This window comes from Musca vetustissima, unplaced genomic scaffold, assembly GCF_032173495.1.
Source record: "Musca vetustissima isolate MV318-11 ecotype Yass unplaced genomic scaffold, APGP_CSIRO_Mvet_v1 utg2483, whole genome shotgun sequence".
NCBI classification, from domain to species: Eukaryota; Metazoa; Arthropoda; class Insecta; order Diptera; family Muscidae; genus Musca; species Musca vetustissima.
Genome location: NW_026886224.1, coordinates 234,443 through 259,262, shown reverse-complemented (window position 1 = coordinate 259,262; position 24,820 = coordinate 234,443). Strand labels below are relative to the sequence as shown.

The 24,820-nt window shown below is 32.4% G+C and overlaps 2 protein-coding genes across 2 annotated transcripts in view; both read left to right on the top strand.

Moving 5' to 3' along the window:
* The window catches only part of LOC133333764 (transcription initiation factor TFIID subunit 7), a 188,462-nt gene that overhangs the window by 69,486 nt on the left and 94,156 nt on the right, over window positions 1–24,820 (top strand). The gene's annotated exons all lie outside the window — the stretch shown is intronic.
* On the top strand, window positions 19,951–23,884 carry LOC133333753 (uridine 5'-monophosphate synthase). Its single transcript, XM_061542045.1, has 3 exons — window positions 19,951–20,119; window positions 20,194–20,701; window positions 23,070–23,884. Exons 1-3 carry the CDS (start codon window positions 19,967–19,969, stop codon window positions 23,882–23,884), a joined length of 1,476 nt encoding a protein of 491 aa, XP_061398029.1. The 5' UTR covers window positions 19,951–19,966.

Sequence of the window (24,820 nt, the reverse complement as noted above, 5' to 3'; positions counted from 1 at the left end):
TAAACCCAAGTTTCATGATTTCAACTCCATAGGTTAACTCACAATTCAAATTGTACCAAATTTTGTACACAGTAGTCCTACACCCCCACAGTGATCCTAAATCCAAGTTTCAGGATTCTAACTCTATCGGTTCACCCACAATTCAAATTGTACCAAATTTAGTACACATTAGTACTTATTTCCAAAACCTCCTTCCTACCCCAAACCTACACTCCCACAGTGATTCTAAATCCAAGTTTCAGGATTCCAACTCTATTAGTTCACCCATAGTTTAAATTGTACCAAATTTTGTACACAGTAGTTCGAATTTCCAAAACTTCCTTCCTACCCCAAACCTACACTCCCACAGTGATTCTAAATGAAAGTTTCAGGATTCCAACTCTATTGGTTCACCCACAGTTTAAATTGTACCAAATTTAGTACACAGTAGTACGAATTTCCAAAACTTCCTACATACCTCAATCCTACACCCCCCACTATATGTTCACCCACAATTCAAATTGTACTAAATTTAGAACATAGTAGTACCAATTTCCAAATCTTCCTACGTACCCCAATCCTACACCTCTACAGTGATACTAAATGAAAATTTCGGCATTCCAACTCTATCGCTTTACCCAAAATTCAAATAGTACCAAATTTAGTACACATTAGTACTAATTTCTAAAACTTCCTGCATATCTCAATCTTACACCTCAACAGTGATCCTGACTCCAAATTTCATGATTATAGCTCTATTGGTTCTCCTAAAATTCAAATTATACCAAATTTAGTACCGTTTAGTACACATAAGTATTATTTTCATAAATTGAATCCTGACCCCAATCCCACACCCCTACAGTAATCCTAACTTCAAATTTCATTGTTCTCGCTCTATCGGTTCACTCAAATTCAAACTGTTCCGATTATAGTACGATTTAGTACTTTCCGTACACACAAGTAACAAATTTCTAAAACTACGTTCATATCCCAAACTGTTCCGATTATAGTACGATTTAGTACTTTCCGTACATACAAGTAACAAATTTCTAAAACTACTACTTTTAATTTCAAATTCCAGAATTCCAGCTCGATATGTATCTCCAAATTAAATTTGTACCAAATATAGTACCATATAGTACTTTTCGTAGACATGAGTACACCCTTTAAAACCATCTCCTTAAATGGACCCTACCTACTTCTCAACCATAATTCACACTCCAAATTTCTAGCGCAATCCGTTCAAATGCTACAGAATTGTACCAAATTTAGTACATTTTCGTACTTTTCGGATAGTTATAGTTCGGATTTCCAAAAAAACCCTTTGCTACACCTATCCTACACTCCATCAGCGACCACCAATCCAAATTTCATAGTTCTAGCTCCACCGGTTCGCCAAATACAAATGGTATCACATTTAGTACTTTTTAGTACTATTCGTACCGTTCTAGTACGAATTTCGAAAAACCCAGCCTTATCTGTCACCTTTGAACCAAGAGTGACCCTCACCCAAAATTTCAAGATTCTAGCTTCAGCCGTTTCGTCTGGGTGTTTCATTCTGTGGGCCTAATTAAAACCATCATTTTCAAGGCTAAACAATGACGCACAAATAACTCTCAAAGAGAGCAAGCGTGCTGTTGGTGTTGATAATTCATTTTCCTATTATCACTGTATATATTTGTCTAACTGTTTTGTATATGGGTTTCTCTGGTTTGGTTCTCTCTTTATAGTGTTGGGTTTCTTGTACTCTCAACTCAGTGTTTGTTGTTATTCTATGTATGCACTCCACGCCGACACATGTGTGCGTATGAAGAACACGTTACATTGTGATCACTGCTGTCACAATCGAATGAGTATTGCTTTTGCAATTAGTAGGCAACGTAACGTGTATGGGCAACAATACTGTAAACAGTGTAAGTGGGAAAAGCAGGCAATGACATTAATTAAAAGGCGCGATATGATAAATAAAAACAAAAAATTAAAAGTAATTCTAATCTCTATTCAGTATTTTGGTTATTATTTCTTTGTTTACATAATATCCACCATTGTTTAAGTGTTGCCAATGAGTTGATGATAATGGGGTTATGTAATTAGTAAACAAGGTAACGTATAACGCAATGTAACTGAATAAATATAAAAAAATGGAAAAATAAAAATTAAAAAAAAAAAATAATAAGAAAAAAAAATAGTGCCAAAAATTTAAAAAGAAATAAAAAGATAAGAAAAAAAGCAAGAAATTCAAAAATAAAAAATATGTATTTTTGAAAAAATATGTATTTAAAAAATATATATTTTTGAAAAAAAAAACACATTTTTTATTGTTCAAAAAAACCTCCTTGAAATATTCGCCGGAAAAAACCCCATAAACATTATTGATCCGAAATAAATTCTATACCGATTTTGGCATGTCCGCCTGTCTGTCGGTTTAAATCCTGATAGAATGAAGCTCACAATATTTAAAAGAGAACAATTTTTTATAACAGAAATTATGGACATCGGTCCACTTTATGGTATAACACCCATAAAACGGACCCCCTATAATTCGGTTTGTTTCGCAAATTTTACAACCGATTGGCTGAAAATTTGTCAATAATGTCCTACTTTTTAGGGTAGCCACCATACAATGGTGTAATTTGTTAGTTTGGGATCTCATGGAGTACCAAATCCTTTTACCAAAAATTAACAATATTATTCCAATTTTTAGGGTGACCATTTTTTCGCTGTTTTGAGCATTGGATAGCAAATCTTCATACCAAAAATTATTAATATTGTTCTATATTTTTTAAGGTAGTCAGCATATAATGGAACCGTCCGATTTTTTGTACTTTGAGGAGTTTTGGAATATTTTTTAATCAAATTGCCTTTAATTTGGCATTTTGGGTTCTCATTGAGTACCAAATCTACCTACCAAAAATTATAATTTTTGGTCCACTTTTTAAGGTAGCCCCCATATAACGGAACCTTCCGATTTTCGGTATTTTGGAGATTTTGAACACATTTTTTAACCGAATTGGTTGTAATTTATTATTTAAGGCTAAAATTGTGTAACAAATCTCCCTACCAAAACTTATTAGGATAGTACCCATATAACGGAACATTCCGAACTGGGTGTAATAATGGCAAAAAAATCCAAAAATTTAATTTTAGTAATTTTTTAGACATTTGGGCATGAAAGTGTTTTGGTAAAGAAGCAATAAATAGCTTCTAGGGAGATTTTCCCAACAAAAAACTAAGGGAACTGATAAGGATCAGTGGCGAGATCTGAAACTATAGTCTTCCCTGTCTTACCCCTTGGTGGACAATGCCATACATCCCCCACTAATAAATAGTTGTTTTTACAAAAACAACAAACTGAGATTCAGTCTGATAATTTTGATAAAAACAACATTTTTAAAACTTTACAAAAAGTATTTTTTTAGAAATTAGAAAATTAACCAATTTGGAATGTTTTCTTTTAATTTTTCAAAATTATTTTTTTTAATATTTTAACTCATTTATTTATTTTCTTTTTATTTATTTTTTAACAAAAAAATGTTTTCTCCATTATTTAATATTAAATTTTTCTTAATTTTTTTACAAAATTTTTGAAAATTTTAGTTTTTTATTTTTTTTTAATTTTTTTTATTTTTTATTTATTTTTTTTAAATTTTTATTTATTTTTTTAATTTTTATTTATTTTTTTAATTTTTATTTATTTTTTTAATTTTTATTTATTTTTTTAATTTTTATTTATTTTTTATTACTTTTTATTATTATTTTTATAATTCTTATTTTTATAATTCTTATTTTTTTAATTTTATTTTTTTAATTTTAATTTTTTTTAATTTTAATTTTTTTTTTAGTTTTAATTTTATTTTTATTTTTTTTAATTTTAATTTTTTTTTTAATTATTAAATTTTTTTATATTTCTTTTTTTAATTTTTCATTTCAAAATATATTTTTTTTAAATATTTTAAAAACGAGAATAGCCTGATTTATTTTTTTATTAAACAAAAATAGTATTTTTCCCCTATTATTTAATTTAGAGTAGAATTCCAGTTTTTTTTTTTTTTTTAATTAATTTTTTCAATTTTCAGAAAACTCCACATATTTTCAAAACTTGCTTCTCCAGAAAAACGTTTTTTTTTTCACACTGATTTCCAAAACTGGTTTTCCCAACCAAAAAGAAAATCTTTCCCCCATTTCCCAAAGAAAGCTTGTTTTGAAAACTGGTTTGTCCAGTTATAGGTTTTAATTTTTTTTTTCAATTAAACAAAACAACTAACGGTCATTTGATATGTAATTCTTATTTGCACACACACACACTTACTCACACATTCAATTCTACAAAGACAAAATTTCTTTTTAATTGGAATATCCTTGTTTTTTGGAAAACTACAAATAATACCAGTCTTTATGTTAACTGACTGACTGACGATATTCCATTAGAGTCCGTCCATAGAAGTAGTGGTTGATGACGACGACGGCTATGATGATGGTGGTGGTGGGAACACCAGCCAGCCAGCCAAATGGGAAAAAGGAAGAAAATACAATTTTGTTGTTTTTGTTGATGATGGTGGCGACAACGACCACGACGACGACGGCGAATGATGATAACAACAAAGACTCACACACACGCAAAAATACTGGCACGCATACAACCACTCAGTAAATAGAGTTGGGGTTGTTTTGGTTTGGCTGGCTTTTTTAACACAATATTTTAACATAGTATACTACTACTATATGTATTGTTATTGTAATAGTATTGGTAATAGTAGTAATAACACTCTATGGCACATATGTACAACAAAAAAATAATATTGTACTAGTCATCATCACCATCAACTTTTTGTATGTCCATAAGGGAGAGCTTATTTTAATTATATCATGTTTTTTTTCTTTTTTCCTTTTTATTTCTTAGTTAATAATTTTCTTTTATTTTGAATAGTATTTTTTTGAAACTTTCAATTTCATTGCATTTGCATTTATATATTTTGTAAACAAATTCCTTTTTGTTAAGTATCAGCCAGCAACAACAACAACAACAACAGACAACACATTTCAATTTCTGCAGCAGACACATTTAAATTATGAATAACCAAAATCCTGCATGCATCACACAACACACACTCACATATAAAACAGAAGAAACACACAACATACAGTATAGGTGGAAGGAAGGATGAACAAAAGTTTTGTTTCTTTTTGTTGTTGGTTAGTCCAAATTCAAAGTTGACTTCTTCTTGTTGTCTTTCTCTCCCAAAGCCAAAGGAGGAAGAAGAAGGAAGAAAGCAAGTCAGCGCTACCACTACTACTGGTGGCTGCTGTTACTAATTTATATAGTATTCTAGTATAGAGTATATATATGTATGTATAGAATGTAAATAACGCGCGCAACCGAAAAAATCGTGCAAAAATAGCGACTAACTAAGCCGAGCGCCGACACCAAACTAATAACTTTCTTGTGGCGCACTTGCTATTGCCTGATGATGATGGCTTCATACTCTACGATGATGATGACAGCAGCGGCCGTTGTTGTTGCTGGCGGTGGTGGTGGAAAAAACAAGCAACTCTGCAATAACAACCACCGCCACACCACCGTCGTCGTTATTATTTTAGCCGCCTTTGAATAGTAAAAACACCATCATCATTGTCGTCGTCGTTGTCGTTGAAAAACCACCCACCACCCTTTTCATATGTGAAGAAGAAAACCGGAAACTTCAAACTCTCACCAAAACCAAGAGCACGCCGTTAACTCACTACTACTACACTACACCCAGAGTATTGGCGTGTTTACAAAAGCGGCCATGGTTTGGTGTGTTGCTCATACTCACCGCGGCCCCGTTATTGTTTTTGAAGAGAGAAAGAGAAAGTTTGTTTTTTGTTTTGTTTTATCCTATCCCTTTGTGTCAAAGGGTGAGTATGAGTGTTGCAAATGTGGCGCTTTTTCAGCATGTTGACGTATTAAATCATAAAAAAATAAAAATAAAAAGAAAATACCATGGAAACAAAAAGGTAGACTATGAGTGATGCTACTGAAGCGTTTTTAGGCAATAATAAAATAAATAAGAATGAATAGAGAATGGAAGGGACAAATAAATTTGACAAATTGGTGAGTATGAGTGTTGTAAATTGGCGCTTTAAATCATCAAAACAACAAAAAGGTAGGTTATCAGTGAAACAAAAAGGTAGGTTATCAGTGTTGCTAATGTAGCGTTTTTAGGCAATAATAAAATATCTAATAAGAATTAAAAGAGAATGGAAGAGAAAAATAAATTTGTCAAATTGGTGAATATGAGTATTGCAAATGTGACGCTTTTTTCGCAATGTTGTTGTTATCCAAATAGAGGGAAATGTCAAGAAAATTTTACAAATCGGACGTTTTTACGTAATATAAGTTCTGATAAGAATGAATAGAGAATGGAAGTAATGATGTCAAATTAGTGAATATGAGTGTTGCATTTAGCTATTTTTGCAGTATTGAGATATTATATGTGACGCTTTTTATACAGTGTAGACGTATTAAATCATCAAAATAGAAATAAAGAAAAACACCATGGAAACAAAAAAGATAGGCTATGAGTGATGCTAATGCAGCGTTTTTACGTAATATAAATTCTGATAAGAATGAGAATGGAATAGAAAAAATTGTCAAAGGGTGAATATGAGTGTTGTGAATGTGGCGGTTTTTCAATGTATTTAGATGTGATAATTTTTATCCAAAAGCGCTAAAGAGAATCGATTTTTTAATTTACCTAAAATAACTCATTTGTATTTCATTTAATAAATTAATAATTAAATATTAATAAATATTTGATATTGATTTAATTGAAAACGCTATCAAACTAAAAAAACGACCTCTAGAAACCTATAAACCACCATGTGATGATCTTTCTCTATTGAAATCACTAAATTGACAGCATTGAATTGTGGGCGAGAGAGAAGGAGTGAGAGCGCCCTTGCAATTAAATAGCCAATATGCAAAATATCATTGACAGCTTCACATTTCCTATATGTATTTAGATGTCATAGTTTTTATTCAGAAGCGCTATAAAAGATGCGTTTTTTCTAATTTACTTAAAATAACTCATTTGCATTAATAATAATAAATTATTAATTAAATATTAATAAATATTTAATGTTGATTTAATTAAAAACACTATCAAACTAAAAAACGACCTCTAGAACCCTATAAACCACCATATGATGATCGTTCTCTATTGAAATCACTAAATTGACAACATTGCATTGTGGGCGAGAGAGAGAGAGAGAGCGCTCGTGCAATTGAATAGCCAATATGACTTTGACACCACGGGGTGAGTTTTGTGTTTGTTTTTTCTTTGGGGAAGGCAAAAGCCCCAACAATTAAACAAGCAAACACAACATGTACGCAGCACTCACACACAAACACACTTACATGCATATTCTATGCACATCCCATCTCCACAACACAACAAAAACAAACAAAAATTGCAACAGAGTATTGGTGTGAAATGCTGCTACTATTATAGGGGGTGGTTTGGTTGGTTTGTTTGGGTTTCGTACAAAATGTCATTGCTGTTGTTGTTGTTGGTAGTAGTACTTCACTACTACTACAGATGATGATGACAATGTTAATGATGACGAAGATGAATGTTTTGTTGTATTTTATAATGGCAAGCAAAATGTTTCATGTTTTATCTCTTAGTTGTGTTTTTGGGCCTATTTTGCTTTTCTATTTGTTTTTTTGTTTTTAGAAAAGCAGGGAAAAAACATCCCCCTGTTAATAAGTACCGTTGTTGTTGTTTGTTTTAATTGTGTTCATGTGTTAGAGGGCTTGTTGTTTTATCAGCGTAGTATAGGGGGACAGGCGCTGCCTCTATGGTATATGAGTGAGCGAACTTCAGCTCCAATATGTCATAGTACAACAGGCACGCCACACACTTATACACTCACACTACCACCCACTCCCCCACACCCATTCTCTTCTTTTACTTTTTCTAATAGTAATGCATGTTTGCTTTGGCATGTGCGTTCTTGTTCCTTTTGGATGGATGGAAGGTTGGTCGGTTGGTTGAGCTTCCCTTCCATATATTACACATACAACAATATGCAAGTAGTATATACAGTGGTGGCCACAGAATTAAAACATTTACTGTGGTAAACATTTTTTGATCAGCCCTCGATTCGTTTGAAGTATTTTTGAAAATTTTTTAATTCAGAACACTTCGATATACTGCACTTAAGAGATTTAGTGTGGAAATGGAAAATTATTTCATGCAATTTTTCCATAAATAACGGTTTTTATGAAAATACATCGACTTTGAAGTGGCCATATAATTAAAACATTGTGTAATTTTTTACTTTACTGCATTTTTTTTTTAATATTTTTTAAAAAAGCTCTTTAATTTAGTTAAATTATGTAAACTAAGCACCGATAAAATCATTTACTGATAAAAATTTTTGAAAAAAATCTGTAAAATCTATCAAATTGCCAAAAATTTGTACAGTACACCTTACATTCAGAAAATAACCCTTATTATAGAAAATAAAGGTCCGAATGCACCAGAAATTGCTAGAATTAGTAAAAAACAATAAATAATTCTCAAAATAAATAAATATTTGAAATAAAAACTTAAAAAATGGGAATTAACCTAAAGGAACGATTCAATTTCAATAGCCTTTATTGAAGAAGGCCGGAATATTTTTGCAGTATGTGAGGAAATATCGATTGATATTGGCATTTATTACATCAAATCGATTGTTCGAGTAGTACAGAATATATTTTATCAAAAAATATACCAGTCACAACAGAAAGAACAGAGATCAATGCCTATGTTGACGAGTAAAAGATTCCGCCACACAGCAGCATTTTTGATGCTCAACACAAGACTTTAAATATTTGTCAAATTGTAAAATTTTTCTTTCTTTTAGGCTAAAATAGATTAAATGGGCATTATTCTCTCCAAAAAATATTATTTTGGAAAAATATTGTCATGTTCAATAGATTTGAAGGGTCAAGAGTTAACCATCAAACATGCTGCTGTGTACCAGAAACGTTTTCTCGTCAACATAGGTGTTGATCTCTGTTCGTTCTGTTGTGACTGATAAATTTTTTGATTAAATATATTCTGTACTACTCGAACAATCGATTTGATATAATAAATACCAATATCAATCGATATTTTCTCACATACTGCAAAAATATTCCGGCCTTCTTCAGTAAAGGCTATTGAAATTGAATCGTTCCTTTAGGTTAATTCCCATTTTTTGAGTTTTTATTTCAAATATTTATTTATTTTGAGAATTATTTATTGTTTTTTACTAATTCTAGCAATTTCTGGTGCATTCGGACCTTTATTTTCTATAATAAAGGTGATTTTCTGAATGTTAGGTGTACTGTACAAATTGTTGGCAATTTTGATAGATTTTACAGATTTTTTTCAAAAATTTTTATCAGTAAATGATTTTATCGGTGCTTAGTTTACATAATTTAACTAAATTAAAGAGCTTTTTTAAAAAATATTAAAAAAAAATGCAGTAAAGTAAAAAATTACACAATGTTTTAATTATATGGCCACTTCAAAGTCGATGTATTTTCATAAAAACCGTTATTTATGGAAAAATTGCATGAAATAATTTTCCATTTCCACACTAAATCTCTTAAGTGCAGTATATCGAAGTGTTCTGAATTAAAAAATTTTCAAAAATACTTCAAACGAATCGAGGGCTGATCAAAAAATGTTTACCACAGTAAATGTTTTAATTCTGTGGCCACCACTGTATGTATGTATATTCAATTACATATACGATTTAGTTTTTATATACGAGTATATAAACTAGAAGAGTGGAAAGTATATAATAAAAGAAAATAAAAAAACAAACCATCATTACACACATATTTACTTTTTCAAGCTTAGAACTTGATTTTTATTATTTTCCTTTACATAATTATCATTGTTGTTGTTGCTGTGGCAGTAGTTGTTAGTACGAGTAGTACGCAAAAACACATTGGCATATTAAAATAATGTGATATTGTGAGAGTGAGATGGGGATACAGAGAGAGAATGAGTGTCTGATGGCTGTCATGATGGCGGTATGAGTTAGAGTTCTCTGAACTGTAATGATAATGAAGAAAGAACGGGCATGAAAGGAGTACAAGGAAAAAAGTGAAATTGAACGGTATCTCTCTCTTCTCTCACTCTTGCCGTAACTCTCATAACTTTTTTGTTTGGTCATTGATTTTACCACCTTGCCGTTGTAACAAGAACCAGCAGGAATGTTGTTTTGTGGGGGAAGATTTTTGTTCAAAATGGATTATTTATGTTTGTGTGAGTGTGTTTGCCTGTGATTGAAAAGGAAATTGGCGGCTTAAAACAATTTATTACCAATGCACAATAAAAAACGTTGTTATTAAGGAGAAAATGTGGTTTTGTTGTTGCAGGGAAAAAGATGATGGGGAAGAAATGTGACAATTGAATAATATTGTTGCAAACAAAAAGAATGGAGGGCAATAAACTTGATTGTGAATTCAATGGAAGTTTAGGTGTGAAAAAAAAAATAGGATAAAGAAGAAAGTGAAGATGAAAATATTTGGATTGTTATGTTTGTTTTTTGTTCAGATGGGAGAAGAGGAAGGTGAATGCTTATTGTTGATCTGTTATGATGTTTTGGTAGGTTTAAGGTTAGTGTGAAACTAACTCTGTTAGATGGACTATTTCAAGGAATTACAAATTAAAATCGAACTTTAAAACATGTCATCTTTATAGTTCAGATTTACATTACATGTTTACATGTTACATGTTTACATGTACATGTTTACATGTTACATGTTTACATGTGAAATTTCTCAGGTGGCTGGTTAGAGAGGTGAAGGTGTAATATGGTGATAAAATAACACTGTGCAACAAATTTCCACTAAAAATTCGCATCAAATAACCGGTTCTACCGATGCGATTAATACAAAATATGTTTTATTTTTAATGTTTACATCGGGAGGTAAACTAAAAAGAGGCGTAGCAAAATTTTCCATTTCCAAGACATATGAAAATATTTGGATTGAGATTTCTCGAAATCATTGTTGTCAAAAGATGAAATAAATTTCTGGAATGTGAAATTTTTGGGCAATTTCGGCTTTGTGATAATAAACCAAGTATTTATGTAGAAAAAAATAAAAATCGATCTTGAAACGTCAACTTTCGATTTCCTCAAAGATCAAAAATTGACTTCGACTTTTAGACATTTCAATACAAAAAGTCGATTAATCGATTAGTCGAAAGACGATTTACTTATCAAAAGTCGATCTTGAAAAGTCGACTTTGCGATATACTCAAAGATCAAAAGTCATCTTCGACTTTTCAATACAAAAAGTCGATTATTCGATTAGTCGAAAATCGATTTACTTATCCTTATGTACAGGGCTGCCATATTTGCCGATTTATCGGCATTTTGACGATTTTTCACTCTAAAAATGGAAAATGCCGATTTTCCGATTTTTGCCTCAGAATTGCCGATATTTCAACAATCGACACAAATAGCCTAACTTTTTAATTTAATACGGCGTTACCATACAATCATATAAAATTGGCAGCTTTAAATCATTATAACTATCGGCGACTCGCCGCAGCCGTTTTCAATGGCTTAGATATCTGCATTTTTTGTCAGCATTGTACTCTGTCTAGTTTACATTTTACATCGAATAAGGCAAATCTTTAGACTCCGAGTTTAGGGAGTTAAACTTTCCGAATTTTGAAGAAATTTTTGAAAATGCAGAATATAATTTAAAAAGTTTTTGGAAAAAAATTTCCGAAATTAAACGTGGGGACTCCAATTTAGCTTTTCCAATTTTGTCTAAATTTGTACAAAGAATTATGGTTCTTCCACACTCCACAGCAAATGTGGAACGAATTTTTAGTCAGGTAAACCTTAACAAAACTAAAATTAGAAGCTCGGAATTCAAATTGTTTTAATATCAAAATTGATAATGATTTACTAAAAATGTGTAATAAAAATATGTACTAGTTTATAAGCTATTTTTATGACCTCAATACCACGCTGTGTTATACGTAAATCTGAAAGATCTCACTAGTGTACATAATAATTACTATATTTTAGAAAAATCTACATTTTTTGTAGAAAAATGAAACTTTTATGTTATTTTTTTTATACAGAATTGAATTTGTTATCTTTTTTTAATGTAATAAACAATATTGATTTGTTATAAACCAAAAAAATATGAATTTATTTATAAATTCTATGCTGCCGATTTTTTGCCGTTTTTTAAAAATACAAATGCCGATTATGCCGATTTCTTTCTGAAAAATTGACGATTTTTCATGAAATTTAACTGGCAGCACTGCTTATATATAATACGTTAACCCTTAGTCGACTCTCTGAAGAGGTCTTTTTGGTCCCCTATTTTCCGGAAATGATTGAAAACTCATTTAAAACGGCGTTATATCAGGTTATAACATTCCACAAAAATACTCGCCTTAAAATAGACCAAAACTCTAAAATCAGCCTAAACGTCAAAATCTTAATGTCTTGAGGAGAAATGATGATAGGCTAATGGGTCTATAGTCCTTTGGTGCATAGTAGCTTGGTTTTCCCGCTTTTGGGAATGTAAGTAACCTTTATCTCGTTCCATAGTCCCGGCATACACGAGACAGTCAGAGACGCCGTGTAGATCTTCTTTAGGATCAGAGACAAATTGAAGCATCACCGGTTTTGATACCATCTGGTCCAGGTGATTTAAATGGTTTGAAAGTGTTGACCGTCCAGCGTATCTTATTTCTGCTAACCACCTTGCCAATGAGATCCGAATCCACAGCCGCAAGATCCAACCTAGGAAATGAGTTTCTGCTGCTAAAAGGTTTAGAGTCTCAGAACCAGAGTCCGTCCACGCGCCGTCTTGTTTCTTGATACTCCTATGACTTCAAGGTCCTTGGACTCCATTGACTCCTATCGACTCACACCAATTTATCGAATACTTTTTCTTGGCTCTCTTATTGTATTTATTGAAACTTGATTTATAGGAATTCCAGTCAATGTCGATTTTTGATTCATGCGCCCTGTTCTAAAGTCGTCTGGTAATTTTTCTGAATTCGCCGAACTCCCAGTTCCTCCACACTGGCTGAGATTTCTTCCCAGGGTATGTTAACGGACAGGATTCGCCTTATGAAGAAGGACGTCTGTAAGATTATTTACGGTTCCATTAAGCTCCTCAGTTGTTTCTAAATTTGTAATAAGAGTGAGCTGAGAATTCGTTAGTTCCGTGTATTTTTCCTAGTTGGTTCTTCTCGGGTTTCTATAAGGATTTTGACGACCTGCGACATGTCCTGAACGCTTTTATTGTGTCAAAAAAAGTACAAGAAAGCGAGAATCGTCATAAATTGCCTGATTCTGTCTCCAAATGAAATTGGGGATGGTGCCCGAGTATATCATTCACGGGATGTCGAAAAGAATGTTACTCAGAACTGCCTGACTACCCTCTTGACCTGGGGATTCATACTTTTAATTTTGTAACTAGCTTTCAAGATCTAGAAGATCCATCAGGTCATGACAGAAATGATTCCGATGATAAAATATAATATGGTAATTCATCGATATAATTTTGGTTGTATCGATGGACCACACTGGCACCTCATAGCTGGTATTTTGTTTTATAAGAGGTTAACAAGTTCCAATTGTCAGTGTCTCAAGTATTGCCGTTCGGTGATTTGAGCACCTTGTTCCTATTTCTCGTTTTATTGCAAATAGGAGTGACTTGGGCAGATGACTTGAAAAGCTTATCGAACGCTAACACAATATTTTGAGATTGTAGTTGGTCGGAACCATGGCACAATAAATAGGTAGTCCATTTAACGCAGCTGATGTCTCGATTAGCTGTCAAAGGGCGTAATTTCTACTCCAATTCGATGTGCAATGTTGCCAACCATTGGTCTGTTCCCGTACTGCAAGAATCTCTTAGTTTTTACTACGATAACAATTTTTCCTTTATATCGGAAAAAATAGTAAACACTAGTAGATTCTTGATGTACGGGAACAGGCCAGATGTGAAAATTTAAATTTCACATATGACTGGTGCCCATACATATAGTCGATAATCCTACGTTTCAACCCTGACCAGTGGGTTGTATTCCCTGGAACAGCTTTGCGCGATTGACAATATCGAAGGCTTTCAATAAGACAATGAACACCAAAACTTTTCTATTGTACGGCCTGGACGAAAATGTCGTCCCAGTCAATCGGACTGCCGTGGTCTTGGCTAAAAGTATGATTTTGATTACTGCTGCTTCAAATGCATTCTGGAGCTCAGGTTGCCTTTTGAAGTCCTAAACATAAAATTTATTTTGCGAAATATGATATTGATCCGTCTATGGAATAAAATGTTCATTTTTTTAATATCCGGCTGCTACTGAAGTTTCATTCTTATCCCAAGAAAATATATTATTTTCCCCTATCCTACGTATCTCTAATAAAACATTATTGATATCTAAAATAAAAAGAATACATATATATATATATATATATAATTATTACTGGAATACAGCTTACCGGACATAATGTATGATTCTACTCAAAAGAATTATTTCTTATTACTAGATGAGGTTCTTTGTTTTCTTATTGTCATAAGTATCTATACGATTGATTCATAAATTAGGATTCCATGTCGATATACCCGCATATCGAAATTTGAATTTCGCATTAAATTTGTGAACAATTCTTGGATGTGAAATCCATGGAAAGCATTTCAGTCATTCATGGAAATCATTTCCCTTTCAAAAATAGTCCTTTCATAGAAACTGAAATATTGTAAAAAAATATGAAAATGTTAAAATTATTGGGTATTTTTTATCATTTCTAGTTATTGTAATAAAACCTACCCTCTCTCTTCTATTGTAGCATAGAGCTAGGAAGTTTTTTTTTTAATTAAATGCAGTTTTGGACAACAAAAGAAATGCACGTGATTTTCAATATCCTTAATAAATGGATAATATTAAATTTTACCTAAAACTTCTACATACAAGAAATGTATGTACATTCCTATTGGCCACTATATTTCTAAAAGAAATGTAAACATTTAGTATTTCCAGGAATTAATGCTGCTGGTGGTAGCACACCATCAACATGATGCGTGCATGCACTACTATGCAATGCTAAGCACGTCAAATGAAACAACAGGCCCAGCACAATGGAACATGAAGGCACTCTCTTACTTTTTATACATATATAACTTGAAAACAACAACAACAACAATAATATTTTAATAAATTCAAATAATACTATATTAAATATTACCTTTCTTTTCATTAATAGTTTATTTCTTCATTGTTTTTTATTGCACTTCTTCGCGTAGAATCCAGCAACCAACATAACAAACAATAAGAAAACGCACACTTTACAACACTAACTACACTTCCCTACTTGTCACACAACATCAAATTAAATAAAACACACGCACACACATATAGTTCACATTACCATCATCAAGCTACAGCAGCAGGCATTGTTTTGTTGTATTCCTCTCTCTATGTATTGTTTTGTTTGTGCTTGCTGCCTCACAGAAGAAAAATCTTTTCTTTTTTTCCTTTATTTGCTTTGCATTGTTATGAAATTTCTTATGTTTATGTTTCCGCTATATATAAATTTTTTTAATTTATATATAGCGAAAATATTGCTTTTCAAATATCACTGAATTGTATCGAAAATTATAATTAAATAAATTTTCTTATTGTTTTAACTTAGAAAGAACGAAGAAAATAGGTAATCCACGCGCCCGTTTGTTGATTGTTTGACTAGAGAGCCGAAGAGAACAAAGCCATAATGTTTAGGGATTTATAGGTCGAAAAATGAAAGGAGTTGTTTGTTAATCGAATTAATCGATTTTTTTTTGTTGGATACTATCGATATTTAATTGTTTGATGAGGCTGAGGAAATAGGATGTTTATATTGGAAGTGTTTTGTAATAAAACACATCATTTAAAGTAGTGTTATTAATTGAATAATTTTTAAATATAAGAGTGTTTACATGACCATTATTTTACAAACAAATTAGGTTAATTAACATTGTTTAAAATGTGAAAAATATTTTCGTTTTCAATTTAAATTCCCGTACTTAAAAATGGTAAATGTATAAAGGAAAAATTGTATAACTTCAAATATATTGTTCAGAAACAGACTGCAAGAATCTGCTATTTTTACAAGAGGATTTAATAGTCAAAATGCGCTCGTAGATTCTTGCATTCCGGGAACATTTATCAGGAAAATCGAAGATAACTTCGATTAGTTCAAGATTCTTGCAGGTTCTAGAGTAAAGCTATAATTTTAATGGTACGTTTAGATTTAGGAAATCCACTCGGTCTCAAATGTCAATTCCATTGCTTATACGTCAAGTATAATCCAGTGGAACATGATCATGATGCAGTAATAAGTTGATGTATCAGAACAAAAACATTTTTTTGTCTCGACCTTCTGTCCAGTTTTTCCTTATAATATTTCACATGGTTGGCAACAATGCACATCGAATTCAAGTAGAAATTACCCACTTTGACAGTTAATCGAGACATCAGCTGCCCTATATGGACTACCAATTTATTGTGCCATGAACCGGATTAACGTGACGTATACGCAATGGAATTGACATTTAAGATCGAGTGGATTTAGTAGTCTAAACGTGGCCTGTTCCAGAACCTGCATGAATGTACATTTTTTTACTACGATAACAAATTTTCCTTTATGATATCGAAAAAATAGTAAAAAGTAGTATATTCTTGCAGTACGGGAACGGACCAAATATAATTTTATAATGGTCTGTTCCCGCAATCAAAAATGGTAAAAATTTTTAAATCTATAAAGGAAAAATATAAAATAATATCGATAATATCGATTGAGGCAAGTCGTAAAAAAATGCCTATAGAAAAAAATCGAAGATCATAAGATTTTTTATAAAAAAAAAAATGGTCGAACCCCAGAATTATTTGTTTTTTCTGTCGTAATAAATTCGGAGTCCTTCAGCCTTGAATGAGATTTTTATAGAAACAAATTCACAGAACCTGGAAATAAGTTTTGGTCGAACACCAGAATATTTTTTTTTCTGAAAAAATAGGAACCCTTCAGATCTGATATACTTTATAATTTTTTTAGAAAAATCCATAGATAAAAATTAACACGACTTCAGGATTTTTTTCGTTCGAAAAAAATCACAAGACCACAAGTCCAATTTTTTTCGTATAGAAAACAATTCACAGGACCGCAAGCCCAAATTTTTTTGTCTGGAAAAAATTCACAGGACCGTAACTCCCATTTTTTTCGTCTGGAAAAAAATTCACAGGACTGCAAGTCCAAAGTTTTTCGTATAGAATTTAGTATTGAAAATAATTCACTGGAACTCTGGTCCAAATTTTTTGGTATAGAAAAATTATTTTTTTTAATTTTTTTTTTCTGTCGCAATAAATTCGGAGTCCTTCAAGACTGAAAAAATCGGAAACATTCAGATCTATTTTTTTCGTCTAGAAAAAAATTTCCAGGCCAGAAAAAAAATTTCGTCTAGAATTTTGTATTGAAAATAATTCACTGGAACTGTGGTCCATTTTTTTTAGGTTTTGGAATTTTGTATTAAAAATAATTCACTGGAACTTTGGTCCAGATTTTTTGGTGTAGAAATTTTTTTTGTTTTTTTTTTTTTTTTTTTTGTCGAAATAAATTCGGAATCCTTCAGGACTGAAAAATCGGAGACCTTCAGATCTGTTATACTTTATATTTTTTTTTAGAAAAATCCAGATTCCATCCAAATCCATCTTAAATATTAGCACGGCTTTACGATTTTATAGAAGAAAAAATCGAAGATCATAAGATTTTTTATAAAAAAAAATATGGAGATACGTTTTGGTCGAACCCCAGAATTATTTGTTTTTTCTGTCGTAATAAATTCGGAGTCCTTCAGCCTTGAATGAGATTTTTATAGAAAAAAATTCACAGAACCTGGAAATAAGTTTTGGTCGAACACCAGAATAATTTTTTTTTTTTGAAAAAATAGGAAAACTTCAGATCTGATATATTTTATAATTTTTTTTAGAAAAATCCATAGATAAAAATTTACACGACTTCAGGATTTTTTTCGTTTGAAAAAAATCACAAGACCACAAGTCCAATATTTTTCGTATAGAAAAAAATCACAGGACCGCAAGCCCAATTTTTTTTTGTCTGGAAAAAATTCGCAGGACCGTAACTCCCATTTTTTTCGTCTGGAAAAAAATTCACAGGACTGCAAGTCCAAAGTTTTTCGTATAGAATTTTGTATTGAAAATAATTCACTGGAACTCTGGTCCAGATTTTTTGGTATAGAAAAATAATTTTTTTCTGTGGCAATAAATTCGGAGTCCTTTAGGACTGAAAAAATCGGAAACATTCAGATCTATTTTTTTCGTCTAGAAAAAAATTTCCAGGCCAGAAAAAAATGTCGTCTAGAATTTTGTATTGAAAATAATTCACTGGAACTGTGGTCCAATTTTTTTTTTTTTTTTTTTTGGTTTTGGAATTTTGTATTAAACATAATTCACTGGAACTTTGGTCCAGTTTTTTTGGTGTAGAATTTTTTTTGTTTTGTTTTTTCTGTCGAAATTTTCAGGACTGAAAAATCGGAGACCTTCAGATCTGTTATACTTTATATTTTTTTTAGAAAAATCCATATTCCATCCAAATCCATCTTAAATATTAGCACGGCTTTAAGATTTTTTTTGGTTTATTTTTTAATGCAAAAAATTGCAGCCCGCAAATCTGTCCCTCAGGACAGTTTTTTTATGTAAAAAATCGTCGACATTCAGAAATGAAAATAAATCCGCATACTCTCAGACTGACTTCCTCGAATTCGATTTATTCTTTGGAAAAAGATCGACTATTGTCAGAATTAAATTGTTTCTATAGAACAAGAGCGATCGCCATTTTTATATATAGACAACTTTTTGAATATTCCCCAGGACAGATTTCACGACAATTTTTTTTTTGTTATTATAACAAATATAGATCAACGTCCTCTTGTACCTCCCACACAGAGGGTGGAAGATGCCGTATACCTGATACATCTCCCACGAATCTGTAGGAATTTTATACGGCATAGAACCAGAATAAAAATATTAAGTGTAAGAATATGTACTAGTGTTTTCAAGAGATTTCAGGACTACTGAAATCTGAAAAAACTGCTCAGGACTCTATAATTTGTTTTTTTTGTCTAGAAAAAAAAAACACCGGGGACTTACAAATTTCTAGCCAATATTTAAAGATTATGACGTATAATAGGTCCGTTTTTTATTAAATAAAAAAATTATTTTGCTTTCATTTAAAATTTCAACGAAAATTCCAATAAAATTGTTGATAACCCACTTCATTGTAAAAAGAAGGCGCAGAGATGGAGTGAGAGAGAGGGGGAAAGTTCAAACCACGTGTAACTCTAGAGTTGCCATTGTTCAGTATTTTAAAAGGATATACTTTTAATTAAATTGTATATCAGGTCTACGATTGTTATTGCATTTATTAAAAATATTATTTAATTTAAATAATAAATATTTTCTAGTAATTTTTTATATATTTTTATTATATTTAATTAATAATTTAAAGCCTTTATCGATTAAATGCAGTAGTTTCACTTACCAACACTGTTCATTGCCTTGCTCAACTCGTTTTGACATTTATTGATGGCACATGTTTTTGTTGACTCTCGCTCTCTTGACACAGGTTGCCTCTCTCTGTCTGCCTGCCTGCTGCCTACCTTTTTACTTTCATCAATTCATTCTCAGTCGTCAAAAGACTGTCGCGCCATTAATTTGTTATTTTATTAATTGAACAGAAAAAAAGAGGAATAGAATTTAAAAGAAAAACGTGTGTGGATATTTGTCGTATAACAGCCCAAGCAGACACGTCGCGTTGTTGTACTACACTATTAAGAAAACAACAACAAAAAACTTAAGAGGAATAACATAAAAGGAAAGGTGACCTGTGATATCAAACAAAAAAACCAGACACTCAAGGAAAAATGTTGGCCAAAAATGCTGAAGCAATGAAAGCGCTGGCGCTTAAATTATTCGAAATTAATGCCTTTAAATTTGGCGATTTCAAAATGAAAGTTGGCATTAATTCGCCGGTGTATTTTGACCTTCGTGTTATTGTCAGCTATCCGGAAGTTATGGTAAGTTGTTCGGCCCACAGTGGGCCATTTGTCTTGGGCGATATAAATAATCTACGTCTTTGTTTTTGTTTTAGCAAACTGTCTCGAATCTTATACAAGATTACATTAAGGAACACAATTTGAATGCCAAACATGTTTGCGGTGTACCGTACACCGCCTTGCCCTTGGCTTCGATTGTCTCCGTGCAACAGAACATTCCAATGTTGGTGCGACGCAAAGAGGCCAAAGCCTATGGTACCAAAAAGCTGATCGAAGGCATTTACAGTGCCGGAGACACGTGTCTCATTGTTGAGGATGTCGTCACATCCGGTTCAAGTATTTTGGATACGGTTAAAGATTTACAAAGCGAAGGAATTGTGGTGACCGATGCCGTTGTTGTCGTTGACCGTGAACAGGGTGGTGTGGCAAATATTGCCAAACATTCGGTACGCATGCATTCTCTCTTCACGTTGTCATTCTTGTTGAACACCCTATTGGATGCCGGTAAAATTCAACGTGAAACTGTTGAATCGGTGGCTAAATATATTGCCGCGGTACAAATTGATTCGGATGGCAATTTCTTGGGTAGTAAAAAGGAAGTTGGTGAGTATGATTTTGGAAAAGAAGAAATATAAATATTTTTTTTTTAATATTTTCTACAGGTGTGTGAAGAATTTTTTAGTTTATTTCTCTGATAAGAAATCACCTAAGATATGAGCGTCTGTTTTCCTTCTTATCTACCAACTTCAAATCAAAGAAGTCAGTCGATCGAACAGAGATTCAATAATAATTCGTTAAATAGTTTCCCACACTATGGTACAAAAATTTATTAGCACTACTAATTAATGACCATATTTGTTATGTAACAATATGTTGTTGTTAGCCAAAACAACACAACAGCCTATTGTATGGCGATTGGTCGGAATGTGTTGTTGTTATTTTTTTTTTTTTTTTGCTAGTGAAATAATTTACATATAAACAAACACAATTTTTGGCAGTTGAACTTTAGGCGATCAACAATTTTATTTTTGAAGAAGGGAATCTATCTATAGGCATCGATGTCGTTTGTATTTTTTTCCATATGTAGAAATTCAATCTGGAACACAACGTGCTAAATAATCTTATCGTGTCAATGACTTCTCCAACAACAACGCCGCGACGAAGAAATTAGGTTAATAGCATTCACGAGACAAGTTTTTATTTAAAATAAAAATAAATTTTTAATTATTATTAATATATTAGAGCAATAGATGCTTCCAGGGGATGTCTATACTAGAATATAGAGTCGTTGATTGAATTACTGATTTTGGAGGACATCGGACTGTTTTTTTCCTATAGAAACAAAATAGCAAAATATTGGGAATGCATTTTTTCTGTAAAAAAAAATTGCCGAACATCGGGACTGATTTTGTTTATAGAAAAAAATTTGAGGACCTCGGGCCTGATTTTTTATAGAAGAAAATTCTGGACATGGGGACTGATTTTTTTCCTATAGAAACACATTTGCAGGTCCTCGGTACTGATTTTTTCTATAAAAAAAATTGTAGGACCTCAGGACATATTTTTTATTATAGAAAAAATTTACCGGACCTCGGGACTGATTTTTTATTATATAAAAATTTTACAGGACCTCGGGACTGATTTTTTTTCTATAGAAAAAAATTTGCAGGACCTCGAGACTGATTTTTTTCTATAGAAAAAATTTGCAGGACCTCAGGACTGATTTTTTTCTATAGAAAAAAATTTGCAGGACCTCGGGACTGATTTTTTTCTATAGAAAAAAAAAATTTGCAGGACCTCGGGACTGATTTTTTTCTATAGAAAAAAATTTGCAGGACCTCGGGACTGATTTTTTTCTATAGAAAAAAATTTGCAGGACCTCGGGACTGATTTTTTTCTATAAAAAAGAAAAAAATTCTGGACATCGGGACTAAAAAAACTTAACGTCTGTAGAGGAACGATTGGTCACAGCACGATTGCCTTTTATGTTAATCGTTGCCCTGGGTTTCGTAAGGCAAAATGCTATTCGTGGAGCTGTAGTCAATGTGCCCCCATATCGGTCAATGATACAGTAACTTTCCTTCCAAAAAAACTTTTATCAAACTCTGGTGATTCAATTACATCTTAAACGTCGCATGGCATATCAACATGATTATATGACTGGAACAATCAGACCATCGAAGGTCTATCTTAAACATGGCATTACAATTGATGGAAGTTGGTTTGAAGGTTTTAATTTTACACAGTTCTTAACGTTTGTGGCCAATCAAGAAGATCGGGAAGAAATTGTAAATATTTTCGAAAATCTGCTATCTACTGAAGCTACTGTATTCATTGAGACTGATTTTTTCTACAGAAAAAAAAAAATTGCCGGACCTCGGGACATATCTAAAGAAAAAATGCACAGGACCGAAGGTCTATTTTTTATAGAAAGAAAATTCAAAGGACCATTTTTTTCGCCTAGAAAAAAATTTTATGACCGCAGGTCCATTTTTTTCGTCTAAAAAAAAATCACAGGACTGCAGGTCCTTTTTTTCGTCTTGAAAACAATTCAGAGGACCACAGGTGCATTTTTTTCGTCTAGAAAAAATTCTCAAGACCGCAGGTCCAAAAAATTCAAATTCACTGGGCCGTAGTTCCATTTTTTTCGTCTAGAAAAAAATTCACTGGGCCGTAGGTCCATTTTTTTCGTCTAGAAAAAAATTCACTGGGCCGTAGGTCCATTTTGTTCGTCTAGAAAAAAATTCACAGGATGACAGGTCAATTTTTTCGTCTAGAAAAAAAATTTACAGGATGACAGGTCAATTTTTTTGTCTAGAGAAAAAAATTTGGATGACCGTAAGTCCATTATTTTGTCTAGAAACAAATTCAAAGGACCGCAGGTCCAATTTTTTACAGCAGCTTAGGTTAATTTTTTTCAGTTTAAATTTTAATATATTAATTTCTTCTCTTTCCTCCTTTCTCTTTCCAGTTAACGATTTTGTACGCACAAAAATCCCCTTTGAAAATCGTGCCAATTTGGCAAAATGTGAGTTGGCTAAAACTTTATTCAATTTAATGGCCAGCAAGAAGACGAATCTTTGCCTCGCCGCCGATGCCACCAAATGTAATGAAGTTTTGGAAGCTGCCGACAAATGTGGACCCTACATCTGCTTGCTGAAGACCCATGTTGATATTTTGGAAGATTTCAACGAACAATTCGTACAAGATTTAGTCGCCTTGGCGAAGCGTCACAATTTCCTTCTCATGGAAGATCGTAAATTTGCCGATATTGGCAACACGGTTTCATTGCAATATGCCAAGGGTCTGTATAAAATTTCCTCCTGGGCAGATTTGGTGACCGCCCATACATTGCCTGGACGCAGTATTATTTCCGGTTTAAAGGCTGGCCTTAGTGGTGAGGAAAAACCCCGTGGTGTCTTCCTTTTGGGTGAAATGTCTGCCACAGGAAATTTAATTGATGACAAATATAAGGAAGCCTCCGCCAAAATTGCCACCGAGGGTGCTGATGTTGATGTTGTTGCTGGCATGGTCTGCCAATCGTCTGAGTGTTTTGCTTTCCCCGGTTTAATTCAATTGACACCGGGTGTTAAAATCGATGAAACCACAGATGCGTTGGGTCAACAATACAACACTCCCGAATATGTGGTTAAGGATAAGGGTGCCGATATTGCTGTTGTCGGACGTGGTATTATGTCGGCCAAATCATTGGAAAAGGCTGCTGTCCTATATCGTGATCGTTTGTGGGCTGCTTATACAGATCGTTTGGCCACCACCAAGCAATGAAGTGTGGAGGAGGAGGAGAGTGTTTGATAGACAAATAAACAAGCAAGGCAATTCTTCCATTTAATCGTTAAGTGAAAAAAATCCAACAACAACAACAAAAGATAATACTAAGCATTTATTATGTGAATTTTAAGTGACGCAAAAAAAAACGCAACAAGAAATTTGTTAAACGAATCAAGTACCTTACTCCCAAGACGTTTTGTTTCTTAAGCACAAAATTAACACGCACACGAATGCACAGACAGACAGACATATTACATATGTATGTACGGACGGCATGTGCCGGTCGCCGGCACAGTCAAGTGCAAAATCCCATTAGAATTTATATTAACTTCTTTTTTTGTATTAAACAAAAACAACAACATGTGTACAAGAACATATCTACTAACGAATATATATAACAATTATTAATAATAAAAACTGATATAAAAAAAAATAAATAAAAAATAATCATAAACAAAAATACTCGAATTTGTTCTGATAAACCTTTACCACTAGTCTTCATGTTTGCCTAGCACAATTTCCTGATATCAATTTCTAAATGCCAAGCCTTCTTATCAGCATTCTTTTCCGAAATTATAGACGGCAACACAAATCATTACCAACCCACATTTTTCGTTCCAACCAGACAGAGCGAGATCAGCGATAAAGGCACGATCGCTCCCTCCCCAACCCTTTGGCCCACAAAGTTTTCAAATCTAATCTTAAAAAATACACGACTTTTAGAATTATGGTAGTAAAAGAAAGCAGAAGGAGGGGGGATGGGGGAAAGGTTTTCAAATAATTTTCTATAAAAAATTAGACCTGAGAGTCTGCGAAAGGTTTTCTTGTGAATTTTTTTATAATTTTCAAATCATAAAAAAATTAGACCTGAGAGTCTGCGATTTTTTCCCGTAGAGGAAAATTAGTTATGAGATCTTGTTAATTTTTTTATAT